General features: G+C 31.3%; 1 protein-coding gene across 1 annotated transcript; it reads left to right on the forward strand.

Moving 5' to 3' along the window:
- Positions 1 to 7785: 7785 nt before the first annotated feature.
- LOC107930591 (ribosomal RNA processing protein 1 homolog) lies at positions 7786 to 9984 on the forward strand. Its single transcript, XM_016862257.2, has one exon. The coding sequence runs from the start codon at positions 7951 to 7953 to the stop codon at positions 9628 to 9630; it is 1680 nt and encodes a 559-aa protein (XP_016717746.2). The 5' UTR covers positions 7786 to 7950; the 3' UTR covers positions 9631 to 9984.
- The last annotated feature ends 236 nt before the right edge of the window (positions 9985 to 10220 follow it).

A 10220-nucleotide genomic window follows, 5' to 3' on the forward strand; every position in this document is an offset into this window, starting at 1 on the left:
ATGTTTTTAAAAAATAAAATAAAATATATTTACATATTTATTATTTTATTTATATAAATAAAAAATTATTAATTAAAAACATAAATTAAAAATAAAATAAAATTTAAAAACATGTTTTTAATTAAAAACTTGAAAATAACATGATTATTAATTAAAAACATTAACTAAATTTAAAAGAAAAAAACATGAAACAACATGCTTTGGAAAAAAAATCAAATAAACATGAAAGAGGACTCTGGGATATAAGAGTAGAAAACATACGCATTTAACCATCAAACAATAGATGAAAAACACATTTCGTATAAAGCACTTTCCGAAAAATGCATTTTATAATACGCATTTTTTATCATATTAATTGTCAGACTCTAAAATCGACTTATTTTTTTAAATATCAATTTAGATTTACTAATAATATTATCAATTTAACTATAGTAATTAAAGATATTATCAATTTGGACTTATTAATAATATTATAAAATTATAGACCAAATGATTTGAAATTAAAGTAAAAAAGATTAATCAAAGACAGATTTTATTATTATTCTTATGAAAGTAGAGAAAATTAGTGTATAGAGTAAACTATAAAAATAGTTATTTTTGTTTGCCTCAGATTATATTTTAGTTATTTATATTTGAAATGTTACGTTTTAGTCACTTACGTTATTGTTTTGTTACAAAGTAGTCATTCTACCATTAAGCTTCGTTACCTCCCTAACGGCGGTCTTACATGGCAGTCCAAATGGGCTTTAAATGCCGACTTGGATGTCCTACGTGGTAGTCCAAATTAAAAACTTATTTTCATCCTAGCAACTGAACATCTAAGTTGGCATTTAAAACCCATTTGGACTTCCACGTAGGACTACCGTTAATGAGGTAATGGAGTTTAATGGTAGAATGACTACTTCGTAACAAAACAATAATGTAAGTGACTAAAATATAATATTTCAAACATAAGTGGCTAAAATGTAATCTGAGACAAATAAAAGTGACTATTTTTATAGTTTACCCTATTATATATATATATGCCAATGTGCATTTTACAAGTTGAATTAACAAAAAATTTATTCGAGGGCGGAAACTCAATCAGGCAGCCACAAAATTTGACAAATATCTTCAATTTGGCTTTAAATATTGTAAACCAGTACAACTTAGACCATAGTTTAATTGGTAATTTGATTTTGGGTTATTTTCATTTAACATCCTTAAACTATAATTTAATTTTTAATTTGATTCTTAAACTCCAATCATGCCATACTGTCAACTTAACCATAAATTTGGATCCTACATGGAGTATTTTCAAAATACATGCTAATTAAATTCTAAATATGTATATATCTATTGTGTGAACAACTTAAATATGACATATTTAAATATAGTCAATGTTAATAAAATTTAGGGACTATTTTTTTAACATGCTAGATCTAAGCAGTTAATGTAGGTATACATGTGTTTGTAACTTAACCCATGTGTTCTAAATACTCCTATTTGAGCTGGCGTTTAACGTCTGAACTTATAGCTAATGGAAAGATTTGACTGATACGAAATATTCCTCAAGCCGACAAATGCTCCCCCAACTTTGAGAACTCAATTAGCATATTTTGAAATTTAGGTATCTATTTTTTTTTCTTTTGGTGGTGATTTGGGTATCTATTTAAAATCTATGCTATAGTGTTTTTCGAGGGGGTTCTGATGCAATTAGCCCTTAAAAATTTGTAAACCAGTACCATTCAGACAAAAGTTCAACTGGGAATTTGATGACCATAGATCCATATTGTAAGAAAAAAATGGCCACATCATATACAAACAAGATTAATTTTAGGTTAAAATATGCCATTAGTCATTGTACCCTTCATGAAATGAGAATTTAATCCTTATAGTTTTGTTTCTAGAAATTTAGTCCCTCTACTTTTCAGATTTCAGAATTTAGGCCCTACCGTTAACAGTGTTATGTTTACATTGTCAAATTCATATTCATTACCTTTTTTTTTTAGTTACACGGTATAAGTAATTTTTATTTTATTTTAAAATATCACACCCACAAATTTAACCAAAAAAATTAAGAGTTAGACCTAAAATTTGAAATCTTAAAAGTAGAGGGACTGAGTTCATGAAAACAAAAAGTATAAGGACTAAAATTTAAATTTGTGAAGGGTGACATTTTAACCTTTTAACACGTTGTCCATTCAATTTTTGCAAATCAACCCTGTTTTTTCCTTTCAAACACCGACACACTCTTAACATTACAACTACTAACATTACACGAATACTTACACGACAAAATAAACATGTTCTTCTTGTTCCTAGTCTTGCATGTCCCGTCGATTTTGTCATCGATACCCCCCGACTTACCATTCGTTGAGTACTCCGTGCATTTCCTAAATGCCGCCACAAAAGGGTCTTCCTGCTTATTGCCGTTGTTAGCATTACCCTTCTTTTCCGAACCACTCGATGGTGTCTGAAGTTGGCATGATGGAAGAACGCCGTTCAAGTCATCGACACAAAACCGAGCACTCTTCGACAAACAAGGAGGAGGAGGCAAATTTACCCTCACATGTCGTAGACCAATACTGTGTTCTTCGCATGTCACCTTTGAAACCCCGGGTTTGAGTTCCCATGAAAAAGGTACATTAGCATTGTGACTCATTTTTTGTTTTGATACTAACAATACTAAGGTTTGATCATAATGTGTTTTTAAGCCTATGATCAGTTGCTAATGTTCCTTTAAATGTGTTTTAGCTTTTAAATTAATAAAGCATATTAGACAAATTTTGTATTTTATATGAAAGAAGTCCCCAACGGCTTGCATGTTTACATCATGAAGAAAACGTAGAAATGGTGCTAATGAATTACTATTTCTTTTTTAAACTTAAAATATGCTACAAGTCCTTATATTTTCACAAATTTAGAACTTAGTCCCTTTACTTTTAAATTTCAAAATTCAGGTTCAATTGTCAACACTTCTTTTTGTTAAATTTGTAGATGTGACAATTCGAAATAAAAAAAAAACCTCAATTAATAGCAATGCAACTAAAAAAATAGTATTGTAATGAACTTGAATTTGATAAAATAATTTTAACTGTATTAACAATTGGATCCTAAATTTGAAATTTGAAATCTGAAAAGTATAAGGATTAAATTCTTAGAAATAAAAGTGCATTGACTAAATTCCAAATTTACATATAGTATAGGGGCTTATGGCATATTTTGACCTTTTTAATTATATTTTGATTAAAACTGTTAGTCCTTGTACTCTAATTTAAAAATATCAGTCCAATCATTAAAATTCGTAGGTATTTTCTATCAAAATTTGTCAATTTGGCATGTTGATTTAGCCTTCCTCAAGTAACGTGTCATATGATTGATGAAAAATAAAAATGTTAAGTTGACAAATTTTAACATAAACTATCAATAGTGATAAATTGAAAAAATAAGGAGATTGAAAATTTTTTTAACTCCTAAAATACAGAGATTAAATCTCAATTTCTATACAAATACATGGACTAACAACATATTTTAACATATTTATTATATTTTAGTTCATTTTCATTTTCATATTTTCTAAATATATTAATTTATATAAAATTTTAAATAATTGTAAACTCAATTCAACCGATTAAACCGAAAATATACCAACATCTCTATGAAAGTAACAAGCCCTCCTACGCAACCAATTTGCTATGGTACACCGTGATCTTAGTATGCATGTTAATTTGTATGTATAAAGAAAACTGACAGAAAAGATCTTAATTAAGATTTCTTAATTGGTCCTCAATGAAGTATATATTTATAAAATGTAGGTTGTTACATGCCCATCTTGTTCCCTATCTATAAAGGGTAAGGGTTGCCCACAGATTAAACTCGAGATTGATATTTATTGAAGATATGAACAAAATTCATCCGTACCTTGTTAATTAAAAATGAGGTTAAAAAATATTTCATAACTTTATGGATTTTTTAGAAATTTAAAATTTAGTCCCTGTACTTTTAATTTTATGAATTTAGTCATTTTACTTCTCATATTTCAAAATTTAAGTTTAATTACTAAAATTGTTAAGTTTTTTTTATTAAATTCGAGTTCACTATAATATCATATTTTTAGTTGTATGGCTACCAAATAAGTATTTTTATTTATTTCAAGATGCCACACAAATGAATTTTGAAAAGTAGAATAACTAAATTTCTGGAAATAAAAGTACAGTGATTAAATTTCGAAAACTTAAAAGTATAGAGACTTATGGCATATTTTTAACCTAAAAATAATAATGTGTTTAAGCCTTTATTTCTTTACCATTTTGAACAAGATTTTTAGAACTGAATTGGAAACCAATTAAACCACTAATTTAATTAATTTTTTAGTTCGATTCAATTAATTTATATCGATTCGTGGTCAATCAACTCAATATTATTCTGAACCGATACCTCAATCTACTTCGAATTCGACTAACTAATCTGATTCGATTTGATGATCATGATTTTAAAAAAATGTCCAATACTCAAATTTGGCAATCTTTAACACCCATCTCTCTCTCTTTCTGCTTGTGTGTCGCTTTTGCCTTCAAGATGGGCAAACACCATATGGCAAAAAATGTGTTATAGGGTATACTATTAGCTTAACATGTGTGTTTTAGGGTTAAGTTGAATTGAGTTTAAAGCAAAATTATTTATTTATCAAGATTTGGGTTTAAGTTAATGTGATTTGATAACTTGTTTTTGTTACTTTAAAATATTAAATAATAGTTTTATATAAATATTTATATATATGATAGTAACCATTATTATTCGTATATAAAAAGGGTTTAAATAAAAAAAATTTATTTTAAGGGGGCCGGATATCTTATCAATCTCCTTAGTTACACTCCTGATACTAAGTCAACCTTAAAGTATGACATTTTTCTTTATGTATTTTGGTATAGTAATTTCTATTATAAGTTTTAATTATATCTGCTATTTTTAAGATTATGCCTAAAATCAGGCATAAAATTTTCTCAACTCATAAATAAAAAGATAATACACTTCAGTGCACTTAAATCCACGTACTCCTGTATTGACAATAATGGTCATGCCATTTGAGTTAAGACTCAATTGACTATGGCCTTTCAATTTGTATATATATATATTCAAATTTTTAGATATATTTTTTTTTACAATTGTTTTTTTTAAATAAAGGTTTATAATATCATTAACCACCAAAGGGTACACATAAAAAGGCCCCAAAGCCTTGAAAAGTAATACAACAAAGAACATGGGCTAGCCAGGCCCAACCCAAACCTGAAATAAGCAAACCTTAGCCACCTAAACTTCCGGCCGCCATTGCTTGTAACGGGGGAGGGAAAGGGATGTCTGGAGGGAGTAGACCCAAAAGGGCTGACCAACATATGACTGGCAAATCCACTGCTGAGGAGGGGCCAAAGCCTAGGACTACCGTCGCCTCCGTTGAGCATATCGGGGACACCGACGGCTGTAGATCCAACGCTTTCGAGAGGGCATTAGCAACCAACCGGCGAGGGCATCGTGTAACTCGATCGACATCACCATGTGCGAGCCGTCAAGGCCGAATAGCGACGGTGTACCGCCGTGCGCAGTGAACTTGCTGGAGTGTTCAAAACAAATGCCGAGAAAACTGAAACTAGTCCAGCGGTGGGAAAAGAGGCAGAACCCTTGGGGTGAAGTAAGCCGCCGCCTTTTTTCAAATACTTTTTTCCCCTGTAATAAAAAAATTCAAATTACATTTAATAATTTATCTAGTGGCTGAATAGATCGTACCATCGGTTTTCAGTCTATCAGTTTAATTAGTTTGTCTAGTTTAATTAAATAAGTTTATAATTTTTTAAAAATTAATAAAAATAGAAAAAATTGATTCAATTAATTTTATTAATCCGAGTTAACTAGTTTACCAGTTCACAAGTCAATCGATTTAACCCTTTATTTTAAATTGATACTTTAATTAATTTTTAATTCAACTAATTCAATTCGATTTTGAAGACGAAGATTCATCAAAGATTTCCAACACATAAAGTAAAAATTTACTACCTAAGAAAAGTTTTTAGAAAAACTAAGAATCATAATAGTGTTAAGCTGTCTATTAGACATGTTGATTTTGATTAAGTCCATCTCAATATATCAATTTAGGTCCAAAAATTTTAGGTTATTTCAATTTAAGTTTATTATAGATTTTGATGATTTCAAGTTTAGGTCAATTTAAATTTAGATTTTTTGAATCGATGAGTTTAAAATATTTGATTCAAATCAATTCTAGCTAAAATCGAATGAGCTTTACTTGTTAATTTTTATAATACAATTGAATTGGATCGAATTTATATTTAAAAGGACTAAATTGTAATTTTTTAATTCGAATGATACTCTTAAGGGTAAATTATTTAATTGGTCATCCAATTTTTAGTTGTTTTTATTTTGTCACTTAATCGTTAAATCTCTAATTGCAGTTGGCTGTACACACCAAATTATGTTTACACTTTTATTTTGGTCACCCAACTTCTACGTCGCTTTCATTTTGGTCACTTAAAAGAAAACTTTTTAGAGAAAAAAAATATCATTTTTAAGAATTGATGGGGTAAAAATTCAAGGACTAAAATGAAAAAGTGGTTGAAACTAAAATAATATATTAAAAATTATCAAATTGTACTTGTTTATCACATTGCCAAAAATAATATATATTTTTAAATATTAAAAATTTAGATTCCAAAACATCAAAATAAATTAAATAAATTCTTGAAAACTTTTTATCCATTTATAATCTCAATCGATTTATTATTATAATATTGAAATTAATTAAGCTAATCTCCTTCAAATTTTTAAAATTTTATTTTATATTTCCATATTATTCTTAATGAAATCAACTCAAATAAATCATATTTAATAATTGCGTATGTTTGGTTATATATTCCATGCTAAGTTCAAAACAAAGAAAAATCATGACAATTAATTAAATTAATTACTCGTTCTCCGTTTGAGTGAAGAAGTGATGAAAAAAGTTCTAAATTTTATCAGGCACAAAAGATAAAATTAAATAATTTAATTAATTGTAAGGATCTTTCATTGCTTTTAGCTTAGTATGGAAGACTCGAGATAATATAATCAAAAGAAATTTGAGTTTTATAGACAGTTATTAAAGATAAGTTATTTGAGTTGATTTTAATTTGGAAACATATAATAAAAATTTAAAATATAGAATGATAGTAATTTAATTAATTTCAATTTTATAGTAACAAATAAGCTAACAAGGGATAAAATTTTCCAATAATTTATTTAATTGATTTTGATTATTTGAAATTTAAATTTTCAATATTGAAAAAAAATTAGAAATTTCAGAAAAGGGGTAAACAAATACAATTTAAAAAATTTTTAAAGTATTATTTTAGTTTCTATTGTTTTTCCACTTTAATCCTTAATGTTTTTTATCCCATCAATACTTAAAAGAATGATATTTTTTGGGTGACCAAAATGAAAGCAACATAGAAGTTAGGTGATCAAAATGAAAGTGCAAACATGATGTGGCATGTACTGTTAACCATTGTTAGATATTTAATGGCTGGGGGACTAAAGTAAAAGCATCATAAAAGTTGAATGATGAAATAGCAAGGATTTCATTTTAGGTGACCAAAATGAAATCTCCCTAAAAGTTGGATGACCAACTAGGTAGTTTAACCTACTCTTAATTGGAGCCGCCCATAACCCGAATGAGTCATTAAAGGACGGAGAGGATCCGAAACTGGGTCCGGTAATCGTGCCCACAAAAGGAGGAAACTAAAAGATTATAGTTTTTAAGTATTTTCGTGTTTTACCATTCTCCAGCCGTTTGGCGTTCAGGTTTTTTTCTTTTCCAAAACTACCCTTAGGGTTTTTTCTTTGCTCGCTCTTCTTTAACAGCAAACCGGAAGAAACCTCCGATTCCGACTACTTCCTCTCCTAATAATTTCTGATCAGCTCAATATGGCCGGATCCGGAGCCGGAGAAGGCCCGACCCTGATAAAGCAACTCGCGGCTTGCGACAAGTCGAGCCGTGACAGAGCCGTACGGTCTCTCCTCAATGGGTGGCTTCCTTCACAGAGTGAAGTCTCCGATGAAGAGATGAAGAGGCTGTGGAAAGGTCTCTTCTACTGCGTTTGGCACGCTGACAAGCTGCCCGCCCAGACCGACCTCATCAACAAGCTTTCCTCGGTTCTGCCGAAGCTCAAACCCGGTCTATCTCGTCAATACTTCTCCGTTTTTCTTCTCACCATGCGTCGTGAGTGGACCGGGATTGATAAGTTAAGGTTAGATAAGTTTTACCTCTTAATTCGTAGGTTTTTGAATTGCTTCTTTGTCATGTTGAAGGAATCGTCGTGGGATTTGGATTTTATGCGTCGTTCGATTAGGGTTTTAGTTGATGGTACATTTATAGCTGATGATAAGTTTCAAGGTAATGGCGTTAATTATCACATTGCTTCGGTTTTTCTCGAGGAAATTAGGCCCTTTTTTCCATTAAGAAAGGAGGTTGTTGAGGTTCTATTGGAACCGTTTGTTGGAGTCTTGGGGAAAGTGGGTGATAAGGTTTTGGTTGGGAAGATAAGGAGCAATGTGTTTGACGTGCTTGTTAAGACGGGAAGGAGATTGCTGGAGCTTAAGCAGTCTGGTGATGAGGTTGATGAAAGCGATGATGTAGTCGTGTTTGGGACAATTGGTTTAGTGATGGGGTTCTCTACAAAGTTCTATGAATTGGGTTCTTCACTAGATTGCTGTCAGGGTAATAGAAAGGCTGTGTTGGCATTACATGAGGAATTCTTGAAGTTAGAGAAGGATTTGACGTCATTGGGTATTGATATTTCGATTCCTGAGGGTAATGAAGGCAATGAAGAAGATGAGGTACCTGAATTGATACCTGTTGGTGGTGAGACAGACGCGAATGTTTCAAATGATGTTTTGGAGCCAGTTGAAGTTAATATTACCGGTTCTGCGAAGAAGGTCACAAAGAAAAGCAAGAAGGCCAAAAAGGCAACTGGGGACAATGGTAAAAAGACTAAGAAAAGCAAGAAAACTGAATGTAGCCCTGCAGATCAGGAGAATGATGTTAAGTTACCTGCAGAGGTTGCCAGTTCTAATATTGAGCAGAATGGTGATGGGGATTCTATAACATTTACGGAATCAGTGATTTCAAACCTTCAGCTCCAGTTTGAGAAGGTTGCCGCAGAAGTGGGTTTGAATAGCGATGTTGCAACTGCCTGTGATTTACCAAAAGTTAATGGTGCTGTCTCCAAGAAGAGAAAGAGAGCAAAGAGTGCGGATGGCCGAAAACCTCAGAATGGGGAGCTAACTGGTGAAGCTGATGGTGAAGGTGATGGAACTGCGAAAACTTGTGAGAATTGCACGAAGAGGGTAAGATTTTCAATGAAAAACAATCTGGTTTGGAAGCCCCACAGTCCTTTACCTCCATTAAGTTTGAGGTTACCTCCCTCTGTTACTCCTAGAGGAAGTGCACTTAAGCAAGGAATTCCTCCAGGTCCTATAAAGGAAATGCCTCCCATGACTAAGAAGGGAAAGAAAGCTAAATCTGTGAAGAAGGCTCGGAAAGTGATAAAGAGTATGTATCCTCTAGTCAAACGCACAAAGAAATTGAAATCTACTTCCTCTTAGCAGAGTCTGCTCAAGGGAAATGCCTCCAATGTATAAGATGGTGAAGAAAACTAAATCTGGGAAGAAGGCTCAGAAAGTGATAAAGAATGTGTATCCTCTAGTCATACGAACGAAGAAATTGAAATCCATGCCCTCTTAGCAGAGTCTGCTTTGTGAGTTTCTTATGTGGAACAAGTTTTATATGCTTAGTCATTAAAATTCTTCTAAATTTGGCAGTCTTTGTCTTGTTTTTCTCTGTTTAAACCTTCCATAACACATGTTATATTTACTTGGTAGACCTTTTGGTCTATGAATTCTGAAGTTGATTGTGATGAGAAGGTGATTTATCCATGAGTGAAAGATGGATTGAATTAATCTTTGAATTCTGAAGTTAGCCGTGATGAGAAGGTGATTATTTATTCATGAGTGAGATGGATCATGGAACTTGGGTTGAATTAGTCTTTGCTTTCTGGTGGACAGTATTACTTCATTGCTGCTCAAATTTTCTAGCATATATTTGTTGCTTTATGTTTTCTTATATTTGTGACCTTAGTTGACTAAGTTGGTAATAGAGCTCTTCGTTATATCCATTCTCATTGATATGAATCTGG

Source organism: Gossypium hirsutum, chromosome A06 (assembly GCF_007990345.1).
Source record: "Gossypium hirsutum isolate 1008001.06 chromosome A06, Gossypium_hirsutum_v2.1, whole genome shotgun sequence".
Classification (NCBI taxonomy): Eukaryota; Viridiplantae; Streptophyta; class Magnoliopsida; order Malvales; family Malvaceae; genus Gossypium; species Gossypium hirsutum.

Coding starts and splice junctions, on each gene's coding strand:
- LOC107930591 (XM_016862257.2), top strand. CDS start 7,951: ATGGCCGGATCCGGAGCCGGAGAAGGCCCGACCCTGATAAAGCAACTC.